The 19707-nt window shown below is 39.9% G+C and overlaps 1 protein-coding gene across 5 annotated transcripts in view; it reads right to left on the reverse strand.

The window, feature by feature from the left end:
- ARHGEF7 (Rho guanine nucleotide exchange factor 7) overlaps positions 1 to 19707 on the reverse strand; it is a 138187-nt gene that overhangs the window by 62033 nt on the left and 56447 nt on the right. For 3 of the 5 annotated variants that reach the window (XR_001412281.1, XM_014944126.1, XM_014944125.1), the window contains exons 1-4: positions 14833 to 14868; positions 12556 to 12640; positions 7311 to 7441; positions 4931 to 5132 (exon numbers count right to left, since the gene is read on the reverse strand). Coding sequence is in view for 4 of the 5 variants with exons in the window: in XM_014944126.1 (XP_014799612.1) it covers positions 4931 to 5132; positions 7311 to 7441; positions 12556 to 12640; positions 14833 to 14838 (424 nt within the window). In the remaining variant the exon portion in view is untranslated. Of the gene's footprint in view, positions 1 to 4930; positions 5133 to 7310; positions 7442 to 12555; positions 12641 to 13381; positions 13400 to 14832; positions 14869 to 19707 lie in introns of those variants that run through there. The other 2 variants (XM_014944128.1, XM_014944127.1) reach the window with 2 other exon arrangements.

The raw sequence follows: 19707 nt of genomic DNA on the forward strand, positions 1-19707 counted from the left end.
TTTTGATCCTTACGGTGTGGGCACATACCTAAAAAGAAAGTACTACTGCATTTTTTTTCTTCTATTTATAAGTTTGATCACAAGTACCACACTTTCAAACAGATCCTCCTTTTCCCCTTGGGTCAGGGGGGCGAGGGAGGAAAGACTAACACACACCCAAAAGCAAAATAAAAACCATTTTCCATCTCAACCAAATCTATTTCCCCAAAGTTTACAGTGTCATTGTCTGCCCTAAGAAAACTAAACGCTGTGCTTTCCTTGATAACCTCAGCACCTTTCCTACAACCATTCACAGCTTGCCTCATCCATGTATTAACTTTCTGTGCTAACACTAATCTTTCCAGCACAGCTAAGCAAACACATTGCAAAGTAGTAAACGGGCACAGCCTTGTGATGTTTTAGCTGCTCTGAGATAACTTATCATGCAGCATGCTCTGCTCATGCAAGACATGTAACGTAGTTCACTTTTCTTCTAAAATCTTCAAGAAAGCAATGTAGATAAAGGCAGTTCCCATTGCTAAGCAGCACACCAAGTTTGAGCATTCATTTCCTTCATGGCAACTTTTTCATACAGCTACTATTTGGAATTCCCTCTCAGGAAAGAGAACTACTGCTATAACATAATCTTGTATTATCCCATATTTTTCAGCTTCTCCTTCTAGCTCTTTCCTCCTTTTCTTCAATATCTAACTTCAGAGCAACATACAAGCTAAGATCACAAACACAGTTATCTGACATTAGAGGATATTTTAATTTAGAAAAAAAATCCACTTATCTGAACATCTAATGTCTGTGAAATTTGTGAGACTTAAAACAAAACCACACATGCACGAGAACTTCTTTCCTTTCTTCTGTTACCCCGTTTGTTGAAGTCAGGCTCCAGCAGACTGAAGGGATTTATTTAATCAAACCCACCAGTTCTCAGGAGCTCTCCAAATAACCATCACCAAAAATGATAACACACAATATTGCCTGTATGGAATTTTTAACCAGGTGCAGTATTTTCAGCCACATTTGAGAGAAGAAAGGTGGAGTCATACTGTCAATGCCAGAACATTTTACAGAGCATTTTGAAAAACAATTAGATGTCCAGGATGAACATTCTGTTCATAGAGAGACCTTAATCAAGAGCAAGTATTTCAACAATCCTATTCTGATAATTTTTTAATCAATTCATTATAACATTGACAGAAAATGCATTTTGAATTTGAGCTTGCAAGTTCTACTAACTTGTTTTAAAATAATGAGGAAAAAAAAGCTCTTTTGTATTTTAACTTCATGCTCAAAGCATGAATGCACTTAAAACATTTCTGAATTCAGAAAAATCTTAAAGTGTGGTGTACATATAATTGCCACTAAGTCAAGAAAAATGGGCAGTGAAAGAACTACCAACACAGGAAGTGTCAATCAGTCTAATAAAGACTAGCAAAGACGAGCAGGGGCAGAGGAGCGCAACAGAGACTGTCAACCCAAACGTATAACCTAGATGAAACCTCTCTTGAAGACCCATCAGAGCCATTTATGTCACTTTTGAGCTTTGTGGTGAATGGCACTACATTCCTGTTTCAACAAGGACAGTGGAATAAACTAAGTCCAACCCCAGGATGCAGTGGTAACAGAATGGAGGAGAATTATAGAATAGCCTTCTCTAGCACCTCAAGCAATACCCACAAAACAGAAATCAGCTGAGAATAGAAATGTTCATAACAAATTTCACAGAAACAAAGAAAAGAGAAAAAAGAGCACAGCAATGAGAATAATGAATTTCAAGTAAGTAGTAGTCAGTAAACTTAGAAACATGGGTTAAAAAAAGGACTCCCACTAGTGACAATCTAAGAAGAAAAGACTCACAAGAACAACAAGTCTTTTAAAAATTAGGGGCATCTCAAAGGAAGGACAGGAAAAGTAGATGCAAACTGACACTATCAAATATCACACATACTACAGTGACCTTAAACACACAAAAAGCAGCAAAATTAAGGTCACCAGTTGAAATAAAACTAACATGGACACAGGGTAGTAGCAACAGAATATTCTATAACATATATACATCAAAAGAAAAAGTTGATTTGCAACTCAATAGGGAAGAAGAGTTATTAAAAGATATCAAGAACTTCTTAATACATCATGCTTCCTTCTGCCACCTGTCCATCCTCATTATTAAAAGGCCAGCTTCAGACAATTCAAACACCAAAAAGCAGGTTAAAACTAGTATTTTGATAAATTAAACAGTGCCTGCACTGCTGATGTACCAATGAAGTACCAACTTAGCTACATCCATGTTTGAAAACACAGAGAGAAGTGAAATTCCACAAAGTACTGTAAAAGACCATAGTAATTGTCTTTAAAAAGGAGAAGAACAGAGAAAACAGAATATTCTATAACATATATACATCAAAAGAAAAAGTTGATTTGCAACTCAATAGGGAAGAAGAGTTATTAAAAGATATCAAGAACTTCTTAATACATCATGCTTCCTTCTGCCACCCCTCCATCCTCATTATTAAAAGGCCAGCTTCAGACAATTCAAACACCAAAAAGCAGGTTAAAACTAGTATTTTGATAAATTAAACAGTGCCTGCACTGCTGATGTACCAATGAAGTACCAACTTAGCTACATCCATGTTTGAAAACACAGAGAGCAATAAAGAGAACTTAGCTACATCCATGTTTGAAAACACAGAGAGAAGTGAAATACACCTAACCAAGGCAAAAAGCAGGTTAAAACTAGTATTTTTGATAAATTAAACAGTGCCTGCACTGCTGATGTACCAATGAAGTACCAACTTAGCTACATCCATGTTTGAAAACACAGAGAGAAGTGAAATTCCACAAAGTACTGTAAAAGACCATAGTAATTGTCTTTAAAAAGGAGAAGAACAGAGAAAGCTAGAGAGTCATTCAAAGTTTGTAATAGTAAATGCACAGGAAACAAAGCAATGAACTCAATTTCCTGAGGAAGAGAAAAGCATGGGCACATATTCCCTTCCGCAGAAGCAACTGAGCATATGAGAGCGTGCTCCTTCTTGGATGTCTTGCAGAAGCCAGATGGAGAAAGCCCTTGTAACCCAGGCAACTCACCTATGAAAGAGAGAAGCATGGATGAGAGCGTGCTCCAAGAATGCAAGATGTCTTGCAGAAGCCAGAAGGAGCAAGCCCTTGTAACCCAGGCAACTCACCTATACGGTGAAGGGAAAAGAATAGCTCGGCAGAAAACTTTTCTGATGGTGAGAAGTGACATTTAAACCCAGGAGAACTGGAAGCAGTGAAGGGAAAAGAAGAGCTCAGCAGAAAGCTTTTCTGATGGTGAGTGACATTTAAACCCAGGAGAACTGGAAGCCACTCAGCCTCCAGGAATCAAGACAGGATTGCAAGGGCTGGCAAGACTTAAACTGCACTTGGTACTACCCATGGCCCCACAGCTTGCTGGCTTTCCTATTTAGGAGAGGAAAGAGGATTTACTTCACCCAAGTGAAGCTGGGTGAAAAACAAGAACCACTTTAATTTCAGTTGCTGGCAACTTTTGGTTCTTGTATGTTCATGGTTAAAAGCTACTTCCACTCTGGCTCTTGACTGCTGAACCAGGTTCTAGTCTCAGGAGTTGGAAGAGATCAAAACTGATGAAATCAGACTTCTGCAGTAATGTTTTGAATGAGTAATGATGAGACAAGACAGTCATCATAGAATCATGGCTGAAAGAGACTGCTACAACACTACAGACAAAAAAAAACAGGCTTCAGGAATTTTTTCCAGGATAATCTGCATCTGAGAGATCTCCGAAGAACATTAAAGCTAAGTCTTAAATAGTGACTATGCCTAAGAGCATCTCACTGAATATTACAACGAAGTTAAATACAAGATCTAGCATTCTGCAAAAATGGACTGTAGATAGTAAATCAAGGAAGAAAGTAAGAGGATGCGCAAATGGAGGAATTAATAAGCTTAAAAATAGAGTTCTACCCTCAAAACTTCAGTCTGTCATCATGTATCCATGTGGCTGCCTAAAACCAAAAAATTCGTGCCCGTGGTTTTAGCATGACCCAAAAGATGTGTGTTTCGATTGGAGCTGTGAGAAGGGAAAGAGTGGTAAAGCATCTCAGAACATCCCTGGGTAGTTTTATCCCACCAGGTTCATCCCCAAGCTCTGAAAGCAAGCAAAGACAATAAAGAGACAAACACACACAAACAAAAAGATGATGTCACCCACATCAAGGTCTTGGTGGATTAAGCAGCAATGCTAGTTCTGATATTCATTAATGAAGATGACATTTACAGAAGGCACTTTCACTGCATGAAGTTCAAAATAAAACTTCAGTAGAAGAGTGAAGTCTATATAAAAAAAAAGTGAAAGGCACATGAACAATAAAAAGAAAAATCACAAATACATTATCTTTCAAAACCTGTCTCGAACTTTTAGTAGATTCTGGTAGGAGCAAACAAATGCAGGAGAAATCTCCAATTCTAGGTAGCGGAACATGTTTAGAGATTTTTTTAGCGTAGTTTGTTGTTGCTTTGGGGGTGCCTGTGTGTGTTTTGGTTTTGCTGTTTTTGAAGACACTTCCAGGAAATCTCATACCATTTAAACCCAAAGCACCAATTCAAAGTATGTTAGCATGAGAGCTAAAATCCTGCATTGTAGGAATTCAGATGAAGGAAGTCAGAGCAGCCCAACTGTGACAGACAGACAGACAAGCAAACAGAACGGGTGAGTTTTCTGCCTGCTTACTGTTAATTCCAAAGTCCTGGAGCTGTGTAGCAAACTGGGGTGGGGGAGTATGAGTTCCTGAGCATTAATGCTCACTGTGAATGAAATCCAATAAATACAGTCAAGCTTAAACAAAAAAGCAGAACAATTTTTAATGAATCAACCAACTATCAACCTCTACCCAAAGCCAGAATTTGTGCAAATATGCTCTCCTTCAAAACTCACCGTTTGATTTTATTTCTCGCACGTAGTTACTTGGAAACCACCCTGTTTTGCCATTTAGAGTTCCTTCCCACCAGCCTCCTTCTTCCACTCTTGTAACATGAATAATATCTCCTTTTGAAAAAGAAAGTTCATCTTCATTTGTCTGTTGAAAATTAAATTTTGCTCTCACCACCACCTGATGGTTGCTGTTATCTGTCATGTCCTAGTAAGTGAGAATACAAACAACAAAAAAGATCATGTTAGAGATTTAAACAGTTATTCTATGAAGAAAACAGAAATATCCATAAAAGGGAAATAGCCTCTCCTCCACACACAACACTCCTCACTCATTTCTACTTGAAGCATTTGTAAGGGATGATTTGCCATTTCCAGTATTTCTGTAATTTTTAAACTATGGATCTGTATAAGTCCAGGGAGTATATTGTCTTATTACAGCCCCTTCAAATCAGAAGTGGGTAAGATAGCTAAAAAGAGAATAATTCTTACTCCCCCAAAAATCAAATTCTATTTTCTATATGTAGTATAAATTAAATCTGCCTTTGGCAACTACAAAGAAACAATAGCTTTACACTAGAGAGGTTTTTTCCCCTAAAACTTTCCAGGCTGGGAAGAGGGCAGAACTGAGTTAAGTTTAATTTAATTCTGGATATAAATAAAGAGTTTGCAAGTTAAAACTGTTTTGTTTTTTTTTCCCCTGTAACAGATCATGCTAATTAGGACAAACTTTTATGCCAAAAAAGCAAAATAATCAGACAGCTTTAATTAATCCAAATACAATCCATTGCACTAAAACCGAGAGAACAGCATTTTAAATCATGTCTGTCTCTATCATAAGTAAGGATCAATACCTTTATTACTGAATAAGTAATTTGGTAAGAAAATGACTGTGTAAGCAATCCCAGTCAGCTATCCAGGCAGCAGAATTTCACCTACATGTTGTCTACATAGTTGAGATGATTAAAAGATGTACTATGTGATGTCACTAGGATCATATAACATGTCAGCTTAATACCTGTTATTGTATCACAACTCAATTTAACAATCAGACTTTTAGTGGCTGAGAAACTGTAGGAAAATGAGGGCAAGTGCAACTTTGAAAACATACAGAGAGTGCCAAGATAATGCAAGTCACAATGTTTGACAATTAGACAGGCACATTTTCAAACAAGTGCCTCCGCCTTAGTCCTCTGTTTGTACACTGTGTGCTTGTCTCTTGTTGAGCAGAGCGGACAAAAAGTTTTGCCTAAGTAAATGGCAAAAAGCTACAAAATAAGCACCAACATTGCACACTGACATCAACTACAGTCCCTTTACTCTGCCAGGATGGCTCTCCAGTAGAGGAATCTGAGTAGAATCTAGTGAGAACACCTCCAAACTGATTATCTACAACAGCAAAACCTAACTAAGAATTTCCCAGGTTTGGTCACTAGCTCTCTGTCCCTCCTTCTTGTACTTCTCTGCCCCTTTGTAATTTCCTGCAGAGCTGCTCAGTGACAGAAATACTTAAAACTCCGATTATTTCAGTAATCCAGCCAACAGCTAGTCCCACAAACAGTTGCATCAGCAAAACTGAGTGGGTGGTGAACAGCAGAGGGGGAGCTGGAATTAGTGGCCTGGGGCAAGAACTTGCAAGGGCTCTGCTACCAGAGAAAACACATCAAACCACACCTAAGAAAGCCTAAGCAGAGAGCTGTGTTTAAAGTTTCACATAGCAATCATCACATAGTTCAAAACAGCCTCCTCCAAGCATGGAAAAAGCAGTTTACAGTAAGGTTCTGAACCCTCCTTGCAAGTCTTATAGTCACTAAAAGCACCTTTTGTCACAGTACCCCATCCTGATTTCAGCTGCACTGTAAAACAACTGCCCACACCACTCAGTTACCTGAGGGCTGGCTGAAGGATTCACCTTGAAACACAACAGAAAACTACTGATACTGCCAATATTAAAACTACCACCTTTGCTGAGGTTTTAATAGCCTTTGGTCACCATCCCTAAACTCACGGACATGGAGAAAATGGGATTGTTGCCTTTGAAAAAGCAAGTCCAGGAAGATACTGCATATGCAGACAACATGGAATGTTAAGTGAGGAAAAAAATAACCAGAAGGTCACAGAAAGTGGTATGCATTTCAGAGTATCATAAGAAAAGCTGCCGAAATAGACTTGAATACAGACTTGAAATACAGAGGTGAAACAGAGGAAACAGTCACTTTGCTACACTATTGTCTACTTAATAACTCCTGTCAAAGAACAAAAAATATAAAATCACACCACATCATGTCTTATTTCTCCTAGAACTTACCAAACTCCGATGAACTCCTGTCAAAGAACAAAAAATATAAATCACACCACATCATGTTTTATTTCTCCTAGAACTTACCAAACTCCGATATTGTCCCTGAAAAAGTTTTGAAGTTCTACTGTGTAAAGACTGGGATCCCAGAGAATCAAAAGATTTTATCCGATGCGATGAGGGACGTGCGCATACAGAGTCACTGCCCAGCCCTATGTCTGCAGGCGGGGAAAAATAAGTAAATATTAGAATTTGAGAAATCTGCATATAACTTCTGCTTACTTCTGTAAGACTCGCGTGCTTAAAGCAGATTCAATGTATCTGAAATTGCTTCATAATTTAAAAAAGTTACATCAATAAATGATCTGAAATCTCAAGACACTGGCAGTTTCTTCCCTACACAGACGGAAAACAATTTGAGCTGTTTAGGAAGAAGAGAGTTAGGGTTGTATTTCTCCATTCCAACTCACTACTAGTCTATTTAAAGGTAATTAACCAGCATCATTTTAGCTAGTGGCCAAGAATTTTGAATGCATAAAACTTGCTTGAAGTAAAGCCAGCCACATCTGTTTCTTAGCTCTTCTCCCCCACTACCACCATCTCCTTCTCAATTAAAACATTCCTTCCACTGTCTTTTTTCCTACGGTCCTTTGTCTCATCCCTTTTTTGCCAACTAAGCTATTTCTTCTTCTTTGGAGAGAGGGGGAGGGATAGGAGGAGTGGAAAGGAGGAAAGCCGCTTGCTTGAAAAAACACCACCACCATCCCCTGTCTCAAATCTCTCCCATCTTTGATTTGTCTCTACTCTGAGAAGCACATCCATTTGAGATGGTCACCCAAAGGGTAGCTCTACCTGCTGCCTGGGTGCCACTGGGGTCACTGTGGGCTGGGAGGCACCGAGGAGGTGGCAGGGCAGGGCTTATCCCAGCTCCCCAGCCAGAAGCAGGCCAGCTAGGGCACAGGGGCAGACCCAGACCTGGACACTGGGCACCTCCCTGGGGACAGGATCTTGGCTCATCTGTGGGTGGGGGGTCCTGCTGCAGATTAGCCAGGTAGGGGACAGGCTGCACCAAAAGTGGCTCCTAAGGTTCTTCCAGGTTGGTGCTGGCCAGCCTCACACAGCACTGCTGGGAGCCTTTCCCAGAAATACGATGTGATGGGGGGTCACTCCTGGCTGCTCCACCTCCCCCAGCCCTCACAGCCAAACCCCCAGGAGGGGGATGCTCCCAGGGCCTTGCCAGGTGACATGTTACAGGAGATGGGGTCTGCAGGCCCTTTTAAATCTATCAAAAGTTCAAATTAATTTGAAAGTGCAGTAATGGGGCCTGCAGACCCCATTACTCTCTTGTGTGGGTACAGCACATCATTCCTTCTCCTCATGTTCTCCCACGTACAAGGAAATTATCCATTGAGCACCTGAGCTTTGAGAAGCCCCAAAAGCAATGCAGTTATCTTCTGTACCAAACATATGTTTTCACGAGACTACAGAAGCACACACGCATCCCAACTGCTCTCCTGGCTTTTCTGCCTCTGGTACCCTTTCCTAGTAGCCCGCTTTGCCTCCAACACTCTACCTCCATCAAGCATCCCAACTGTTCTACTGGCTTTTATGCCTCTGGTCCCCCTTTCCTAGTAGTCCGCTTTGCCTCCAACACTCTACCTCCATCAGAGGTACACACACAGAACGACAGTCTCTCAGTTACTTTCAGAGTAAAGCAGAGAACAATTATGCAATCCGAGTTATTTTTGCTCAAAGGGAAACACACATACATGTGGAGTTCCACAAGGAGACTGGTAAACAAAGCGTATCTGCTGTTTCACCCCAAATCTAAAGGGACAGAGGTACACACACAGAACGACAGTCTCTCAGTTACTTTCAGAGTAAAGCAGAGAACAATTATGCAATCCGAGTTATTTTTGCTCAAAGGGAAACACACATACATGTGGAGTTCCACAAGGAGACTGGTAAACAAAGCGTATCTGCTGTTTCACCCCAAATCTAAAGGGAGAATTCAATTCATCCTAAATGGAAAGCCTTTCAACTCCAGCACAGCATCTGACAGCAGCTGAGATGCAGGAGAATGGAAAGGGTTTGAGATGGACAACGAGCACTGAAGAAAAGTGCTAACAAAGGATGCTTCAAGTCCACAATGACTGAGCAGAGAATACCTTCCTCAGGCACATCTTTTAAAGTGAGCCTTTGTCATCCTTTAAAAATCATTATCCTTCAAAAAAAGCCTCTCTCTCTCTATACATATATATACACACACTCTACTCAAGTAGTGAAATATTAAAACTATTTATACTAATTTGCATATTTTGTATGGATAGTGTCGTTACACAATGAAGTCATAAGACCTCACACCTTGTGAGCCTGCTTTCCTAAAAGCATTTGAAGGCCATTGTATAAACACTGGTCTTTACAGTCCATCACAGAAAGAACATACATCTTTGTTTTCACAGACTACTGGGAGAGAAATAGGACTAGATCATGGGCTTTGTTTGTAAATAACTTTGTGGTTAATTCTAATGCTCCCAGAAACTTTAGAGTTGATGTAACCCTCAGTAACTAACAGAATTTGAAGGGCTGTAAGTAACCTGAAGCATCTCCATGTCCAGTCTGCTATGTTTCCTGTCTGCAGCAAAGTAGAAGAACAGACCAACCACCACCCAATCAAGCAGTACTTTGATGAAGTTCACCTGGGTAAACAGGATCAGGTTCATTCATGGCATTGTCTCCCAGCCTCTGGGCAACCCTAAAACACACTACTGATTCCCCAAGTTTTCCAGTTCACAACAGCAGAGCTGATAGACCAAACACAAAAGCACGTCTTGAGGCTTGAATTAGAAACTGCATGTGTCTGAGGAAAATTACAAACAAACCACATGCAAATTGCAAGCATTTTTACCAATAATATCTGAATACTTTCAAATTAATTGGAACTTTTGATAGATTTAAAAGGACTTGCAGACCCCATGTACCCATTAAAGCTTCCATTAAAATACCAAATGAACTTGTGATAGATTTAAAAGGGCCTGCAGACCCCATATACCCATTAAAGCTTCCATTAAAATACCAAATAAACATGTTCAATGAATTTCTCAAGAGGATTATTGTCAGAAAATAATTAAACTCTGCTGCTAAAAACTCAAGAATTTTGACTGGCAACAGAGTGTGCATGTTTCACAAATATTAATTTGGTAGATTTCACAGAAGCTCCACACTTCTATCCAACCATCCAAAGATTTCCAAGGTTGGCAGAATGTTTTCTTCTTCTCCACCATTATGACAGCTTCCCTACACCAGTTCTCCATCCAAAGATTTCCAAGGTTGTCAAAATGTTTTCTTCTTCACCATTATGACAGCTTCCCTACACCAGTTCCTTCCACCTTATCTGTTCCCTTACCAGCAGCAACTGGTACCGTGGATCCTAACCCTTCTTCTGAACTAAAATAATTAGATGAACTGTATAACCATAGCAGCCTTTCGTCAACTTTCATATTCATGGGTCTTCTTCCACTGCAGAAAGACCCATCTCAGAAGAACATGTGTATACCTGAAATACTTGCAGACCTAGATGGCTCTGAAAGCCATCTTCCAGTGTCAGGGTAGAGAGATAGCATCTAAAATGCCTTCTACACAGTCACCGAATTAAAGGAAATTGTTTGGAAGAACAGTTGGTCAGGACGATTTATGCCTCATTCCTAGGAGCAAGCAGAGCTGCAACATCACAGTTTGCATGTGGTTTTGATTTTTGGTTTCCATACCACCACCGCCCCCCCACCATGAAAGGGATCAGCCTGTGTCCTTTCTAAGGCCAGCTGCAATTGTGGCTTTTTGATGTGGATATTAATCTATTGATGTCTGGACCAAACAGCCACACTTTTTCTCCCCTTTTAAGACAGCTACGGTCAGTATACAGCAGCTTTACAGATGTACTGAAACGGGTTAGACTCGCACTTGCATTTCAGATGAAAGGCAAGATCTTCAACTGGTCTAAGTATCTTCAAAGTCATCAATGGTATTATTCCATGCCCATTCATTAGAACTAAGAATCTGGTTGTAAAACTCACTCCTAAAGCATGTTTTCTGATACAAGCAGGAAATAAAAAATTCACAAAAAAACCCCTGATGTAATGGACCAAAGGAATATTATAAGAATGACAACATACTTAAGATTTATGCAGCTCTGCTTGCTCCCAGGAATGAGGCAACATCACAGTTTGCATGTGGTTTTGATTTTTGGTTTCCATACCACCACCGCCTCCCCGCCGTGAAAGGGATCAGCCTGTGTTCTTTCTAAGGCCAGCTGCAATTGTGGCTTTTTGATGTGGATATTAATCTATTGATGTCTGGACCAAACAGCCACACTTTTTCTCCCCTTTTAAGACAGCTACGGTCAGTATACAGCAGCTTTACAGATGTACTGAAATGGGTTAGACTCGCACTTGCAGTTAAGATGAAAGGCAGGATCTTCAACTGGTCTAAGTATCTTCAAAGTCATCAGTGGTATTATTCCATGCACATTCATTAGAACTAAGAATTTGGTTGTAAAACTCACTCCTACAGCGTGTTTTCTGATACAAGCAGGAAATAAAAAATTCACAAAAAAACCCCTGATGTAATGGACCAAAGGAATATTATAAGAATGACAACATACTTATCATATTACTATTAAATAAAGTCACACTGATCCACCACTGACTTTTCTATCAGCTTCCTTTTCCTCCCCACATAAAAATTGGCAAGTATGGCCCATTTTTAAATAATACCTCTCTCCCAGGGTCCTGTTGACATCGTTTAGTACAGCCTCACCCTACAAAGCATGGACACCTCTCACCTGTGTGCTATTTCTACAGCTCTCTTCTTCCCAAAAGAACTCTAGGTAGATGGTTTGTGACTTATAGCTGCTACCTAAATGAAACATGCATAGATTAAGGGGTCACAGATGCTGCTATCCTTTTGTTACTGTCAAGAAAGGACAGTGCTTGGGAGTGGGGGGACAGGACAACAACAAAAACATTGACAGGAATGTTTAAACACAGGAATTACACAGTGGGGCATAAGCAAATGTTTAGTGTTTCAAACTGAAAAAAGAAAAAAAAAAAAGAAGGTGGGGACTTTTTCTAAGAATTCTTGCCAGCTAAAAGGCTCAGTCTTAGCTCCACTGCAAAGTGTCCTTCTGGAAAGAGAGAAATCGTAACAATAAACTGCAACAAAGAAACTCTTCTAAAACACCGGGCATGTTAATTTCATCCTGACTGGTAAATACACATTAATGCGAATTGAAGGTAAGGTAAGCAAGCACCAGGACAGAGCAGAGTCTACTTACCTGCAGTCACCTTATTTAAAGCCACGAGAGAGCTGAGAACTTTGCTGAAATCCTTTCCCTGATACAGGTCATTTGCATCAAAAGTCTGAAAACAAAAGAAAATAAAAGAAGTTGCAGAAACAAGCCTTTAAACAAAGCACTTCTATGGCATTGTGCACATCATGACTGTAGAAGCTATTGCCTGATCACGGTGCTAATCTTTCAGTGGCTGTCATGCACCAATAAAAAACAGTGAGGTTTTTTTCCCTTTAAAAAAAACCCACCAAACTCGCTCATTTTTAAATACAAAAAGAATATAGGAACAGCTGCATTTGAGAAAAAAAATGAAGAATACATAAGCTAAAGATAGCAGGAGTCAGTTAAAATTATGGCAAAGTTGAATACAGCATAATTATCAGAAGAGAGAAGCTTTCCTCAGACAGTTTGGCCAAAACAGTTACGAGGTGCCATTACTCTTGGCATGATCTTCTTTTTCTGTAGCAGCTCACAGGCACTGTACCTGACTGTTTATTAAATATTTTCAAAATTACTGTAAATACTTTAAAAAGTACTACAATAACATATATATGCTAGCTCTTTATTCTACAAGACACACAGGAAAGCAGAATTCCTGATAATTAATAAATTTTATGAAGAGTGAAGTTGCTGGACGGTTGGGAAGGGGAAGGCTGAAAGCTGGAGGTTATTTTAGTTTTAACTGTGGGAAAGAGATCCAAACCTCAAACTATCTTGTGGAAAACACTCCAGTAACTTTCAAGCACTGGGTGATGGCATTAAACATCTGGATTTTCAGGGGGGAAAGGGGAGATTAAAAAAAACAACCAACCCATAATATTTGCCTGAGGTAATGGAAACACTCATCCGAAGTCTCATGAAAATAGCTCTCACAACACACTCTGCATAGGTTGAAAGGAGACACAGTATTCCCTTGTGCAAGACTAGAAAGAGGACAGTAAAAGACAACTATTACAGTTGTTCCAACTGATTTAAGAAACAGAAAGAGATTCCGTTTCCTGCAGCGTAGCAGCTTTTATCTAAAAAGTCAACAAAAAACCTGTTTATTTTCCTGATAATAGACCCACCCCACGGGCAGTATCAGAAAGCCTGTACCCCAGAAAGCAGCCTTCAGAGGCAAGAGAGGAAAAACTCATATTCCCAGAGGCGGAGAGGAAGGGACAAAGGAATGCTGGGAGGAGAAAGAGGAACACTGGTTAAACCTAAGAGAAATGAAAATTTTCATGAAAGCTACCTAAAGTAACCACAAAAGGGACTGCCACACCAGTTTTGACTGGTTACGTCATCTACTAACCAAGGCAGAGCTGATTTTGGAAACATTTAATCACAGTATTATTCAATAAGAAAGAAAAAAAATAATCTCCCCAAGCATTGACAGTATTTGAGGTACTTGCATATGTTAACACGCACATTTTTTCCCCCCCTCAGCCTAAGGATCACCTCTGGTCCCAGCAAGCAGCAGTTTTTACCTCTGCTGTCGAGGTGCTGACATCTCCCAAGCTCAGGTAGCACACACACAGCTCAGAAAGGCAGTGACACAAAACAGACACAAAAATCAAGCAGAGGCCAACACTAATATACTCCAAGCAGCTATTGCTCACATAAAGTAAGTCAAATAACTATTTCACCAAGTTTCCCTGAGCTACAGAAAATTTAACTACTACTCTTACTTAATTGAAGCTGTAAGGAACTGCATAGATGTGAACTTTGTAGGGTTTTTCCTAAAACATGAGGAAGTATTTAAAAACTACGTGCACAATAAAAGACACTAAGCAAATATAAAGTTATCCGATTTTACACAAAGAGACTAAAGATATGTTAAGTTTTATTAATAGCATAATTTATAACAAAGGTGAGAAAAAGCTACCAATAAGCTGACAGCAGAATGCGTAAAAGCAAAAGCAGACAAGAGATAGCTTAACCACTGCTCAAATTGGGGAAAAAAAAAATATTAAGCAAGCTGTTATGGAACAGGAAAGCATCAGGAATGTAAAATTTGCATTGTTCACTATACACTTATTGTGGTAGCTTTTAAACAAGCAAACGAAAAGTTATGAAGGCAATCACAAAATAACAGCTTGGATCCTTATAAAAGAAAATAGAAGAGACATGGGTGCTTGTGCAAACACAAGAACTGCATCAAAAAGGTACTACAGGGGAGAGAACTATTTAAAAAAGGAATGTTTTAGGATAAGGTGAGAAACTATAGCTTAAACTTACAAAAAAAATTAAAAAAAAATCCTAAATCCACTTTAAGCTCACCTTCATTCTGGATTCTGCTAGAGCCACGAGATCTCCAAAGTCAGGCTAACTGGAGAACAACAGGATGCGAGGAAGCCTCGTTTCCTGCCATGCTCAGGCTATAGGGGATACCAGGAATGATTTGATTGGATCATCCCGACACGTATAGCGCCATAAAAAAGCCTGTATCCAGGACACACATCCATTCTCCTACTTCACAGGAAGCAAAACAATGGGAGGATACAAGAAACACTTGCTTCCTTGTGATTCTACATAAGGCAATTCTGACAGGAAGCCACTCTCAGCATGCTCACGGCCAGGATGTTCCTGGATGTAGTAGCATTTGATAGAGGGGGAGGTGGACATGACAACCCTCCAGACAGATCTTCTCCTAACATAAACATTTAAGAATAAGGGATAACAAGCTTAGGTGCTCTGAAGTTTTGAACCTAACTCATTATGAGCTCAGGGACTTAACCATAAAAACCTTGTTTCAAAAAAAGAAACAAAGTGAAAAACCTCTGACAAACCCACTCACCAAAAAACCCACCACTCACACCCTTCTATCTTAGCAGAGACTTGCTCATTTCACAATATATTTGAAAACTCTCTCTGATATGAGTAAGAGCATCAAGACCCTCTTCAGAGGAGCTTCCATGGTATCACCAAAGAAAATAGTTTCAAGCTAAGTCCAACTTGCATGGGGACTACAATCTTCATTCTGGTATTTAGGGACAGATCAGCTGTGAGAACTGACTCTTTACAACACTCTATCTTGATGTTACCAAGAGCCATTCTGTAACTTCCCTATTCAGTGTCCATGACCAACACCACCCACGTACAACACCCCAATTCTGCCACAGCAAGAATCAAGAATCTCAATGAATTTTGAGATCCAGGTATCAAGGAAAGTTAATTTTGTATTGCCAACTATTACACGTAGTAAGGTCTGCGTGCTGAATTATCTCCTATACTAGCATAAACCATCAAGCACAACGTTAATTCAAATTTACACATGCTTACAACAGCTCTTAAAACCTAAAAATGCAAACACTTGGAAAGATACTACCTTGGAAATACTGAGATTTGTCTTAAATACTCCGTGAAAGGCATATATGGATGTTAAACAAGGCTTTATGGAAAAATATTTTTAATACGCCCTTGCTTTCCAGGCAAGCAACATTTTTTAACTCTGCAGAGGCTCCACCTGTGATGAAGTTTACTCTCTTGTTCAACCAATCCTTATGTTCCACCAAGATGGTCATATAAAGCGTTAGTCACAAGTATAAAACTGTCATAAATCACATCAGATGAGGATCCAGCCAAGCCAAATCTTTTGAACAAACTATTTAAATAATACCTTTGTTTTTAAATTCCATGCTATTGACCACATGCCGATATGTCTTACATAAGCATTAACATAAAGCACAGCTGTTCAAAGACAGACCAGGACTATATGGAGAGCCTTACATTGGAAATGCCTTGTGATTTCTAAATAGTTAGGTGGGAATCAATGAACTTCACGCTTAGCGGGCTCATCCTCCTATGCCTCTTATCTGCCTGTTTTCCTGTTCTTCTACATCTTTCTCACATTCTTCTGTCCTGTCCTGGATTTCAACATCTGACACATCAATACCCCAGGCAGATCCTGTATTGTAGAAGCAGACCAGACCTAACTGCCCAACAGCGAGGGTTCTTACGTGACCTGTAACACTACACACACACTAAAGAGCACCCTGGCCCTTTCGGTCACAGGATAGTGATGGCCAAAGCCTGGCAATTGCTTACCCTGACCTACCCAGATTCCAGCTTCCCTTTCCACATCCCCCACCAGTTCCCAAGACACAAGCCTGGCTTCCATAATTACGCTTGCTTTTTTTGCCCCTAGGATTTCAGATGGCTGCAAACTCTATTGACAACAATTTTATGACCTCTTCCAGGTCGTTAATGAAATGTTAATAACACAGCTGAGTACCAATGGCAGCAAATCCCCTATAGCAAGATATACACTGGATGGCCATTCGACATTTGCAATTGCATTAAAACCTATTAATTAGTCCATTTTAACATTCATTTCATATGAACCCTATTGATTTTTCCATCACTGACATTTCTTAAACACCAAATGAAATGCCTTAGAGATCCCTTTCATCCACATACCGGTTGTTCAACTACCAAATCCATCCTCTCATTTTAAAACAAGACTGACCTTTGCATATATATGCTTAAACTCCATCACATTCAAAACTGCCACAGTAATACATTCAGGTAATTTTAAGTCATCTAAACCACCAACCCTCAGTGGATGAAGACTCCTGTTCAAAAGGTGTTTATGATCTAATAGCAATAAGGAAGTAAAACTAACAGAGCTATCTTCCTCCCTTCCATCCCTGCAACAACCAGTACCTATTGAAACTGTAAAAACATAAACTGAGGAATTAGTGAAAGGAAAATGAGATTGGAAAATAAGGTTGAGAATATACCTGGGGAGAACAGACTAAGGCACACAGTAAGGCTGCAGCAGCATTCTTTTCTTCAAATCAGTCAGTTGCAAGACCTCAGATATCCTTTATACTATTTTATTCCTCTTTTCTAGCCCATTATGTCAGAAGTCAATTACAGAAGAAATATTTTTAAATTAGGGTATTTCTCCTGATACAGCAAGGTCTACAACTGCAGGCAGAAAAAAAAATTAAAAAATACAAAAATCAGAGGCAGTTCAGTCAAGCTTCCAGACACACACTTGGACTTCAAATGTGTCTTCTACCAATCTGAATTTGCTTGTATCCTTAAATCAGCAGAGCATCAGTAAAGCTGTATCTAACAGTCATAGCGACAAAAGTTCCTATGGCGGTAAAGACTAAAATAGAAAGGTTTTTCTTAATAAATATTTCCTGGCCAGTCTAATGCCTTGAATATACACAGGTACAGTATTCCCAGTGGATATTAGCAGTTTAAACATCTGACAGGCGACAGCTTTCTTTACAGCACTGCACCATAAACTGCAGCAGTCGAGGCGCTGACTTAGGAGCAGCCCGAGACATCTGTGCAGCACAGATAGGGCTGCCCGCTGCGAACCTCGCCAGCCGGCCCCAAAATAAGCTGTAACCCCTAGGCTGTGTGTACTGAACTGGCAGGAAGGACACTTCCCAAGCTCAGCTTGGTGGCCTGGGGTCCCTGGCGCAGAAGATGACGAGGGCCGTTGGCTCGCTCACCCGGAGGAAATGAAAGGAAATGAGCTGGGTGGTTTGGCAAAGCGCGGCACGACCACGGACAATGTGTCGCTCCACCTGTTCCCAGCGCACAGGCTGCAGAGCTTTTGGCCACCAGAGCGTGAATAGTGGCAGGGAAAAAAATTTAAAAAAAGGAAAAAGCAACTCACAGTTAGAAACGGGTGACTTTCTTGAAAACCATTAAGAACCTCCAATACCTCGCTTCGTTTGCGCCACCACCCCCGGTGTATTTCTACCCCTAGAGCAGCTGGCAATGGGAAGCCAGAGAAGCCATCCACAGTCCACTTCCCCATGTCCAAACTGGGAAAAGGATCCTATAGGTAAACCTACATGCAAAGCACAATTTCTTCATTTATTCTCACATTAGGTCAGCTGCAAGTGGTGCCGAGTCTCATTCAGCTCTTACACAGCAGCTGTTCCTCCAGCCATGAATTATCATCTGAAAGCTGCGGCAGTAAAAAGAAAGATAAGAAAAGCAGGGAACTATGACAACTGAGAGAGGAAGGGAAGGGGGGAAGGGAGAAGAAGAGATGATTACAAATGTTCTGGAAATCTCTATGAAACATACTGTTGCCCAAATGTAGTAATGTGCAGCACAAGAGAGCTAAAAAAAAAAACAACAAAAAACACACCAACAAAAATTAAGTTCTGTTTCAAAAATTAGGACTAAGACAAGAGGAAAAGTTTGAAAATAACTAAGAACGGACCTGCCATGCAGGAATTCTGTGTGGTCACAGTTCACAAGAGAAATTAAAAAATCAGTGGTAAAGAATACATAAAATTTAAGATGAGATCCCGAGTAAATTTTACTGCTGATATAAACCTGTTCCTCAGAAGTAAAAATTTATTTGTACTAAAAACAACACATCACCTAAATTCCTAAAACTGGTAACACTTTCAAGACCTAACATTTTATCTACAACAGCAGGTACAACTAGCAGTAAAAATATGTATGGCAGTTTGTGGTGTGCATGTCTGTGTGCATGTATCCAAGTACACATTTATGATACAAATCCAAAAAGGACAAAGGTTAAAAAACCCTTGATTTAGAGTCCCTGAAGATGTACTAAAGCTTTCCAGTTCCAAGGATTTTTTTTTCCCCACCAAACCAGCTGCAAAGCACTTATGATTCTGCAGAGCATTAGTTTCAAACACTACATAACATTTTACCTAAGCCACTCCTTCAAAGCCACCACCTAAACATTGCCAGAATTGAACATATACAACTTATTTTTCACCAACGCCAGCAAAAATGGCATAAAAAAAACCCCCAAAATCTATCACACCTTCATCCTAAATCACTTTTAAATTGCTTTGTAAGTTTTGAATCTTATAGATGATGTCACACAGTGATAATCTCAGCTGCCACTGAACAGAGACATTCAGTGACATACAGTATTAATATGTGATTGAGCACTCAGGCTTAAGGAAGCTCAGACTCCTGGAACTACAGGCAAAAATAAAACTTGTTACAATGAAATTACCCAAGGTAAAATTTGATGGGGACACTGAAGCTGAGATGCCTGGGTACTTGCCAAGGCAACAGATTACACCTACTTGGGTTAGCCAAAACAATGCAACTGCATAAAAACCTTCTAAGTGTCAATGAAGAGAGGCACCTCAACATGGAAACTTGGCCAGAAACATAGCCCAAGGAAGATTC

The sequence above is a fragment of the Calidris pugnax genome, unplaced genomic scaffold (genome assembly GCF_001431845.1).
Source record: "Calidris pugnax isolate Ruff unplaced genomic scaffold, ASM143184v1 scaffold69, whole genome shotgun sequence".
Classification (NCBI taxonomy): domain Eukaryota; kingdom Metazoa; phylum Chordata; class Aves; order Charadriiformes; family Scolopacidae; genus Calidris; species Calidris pugnax.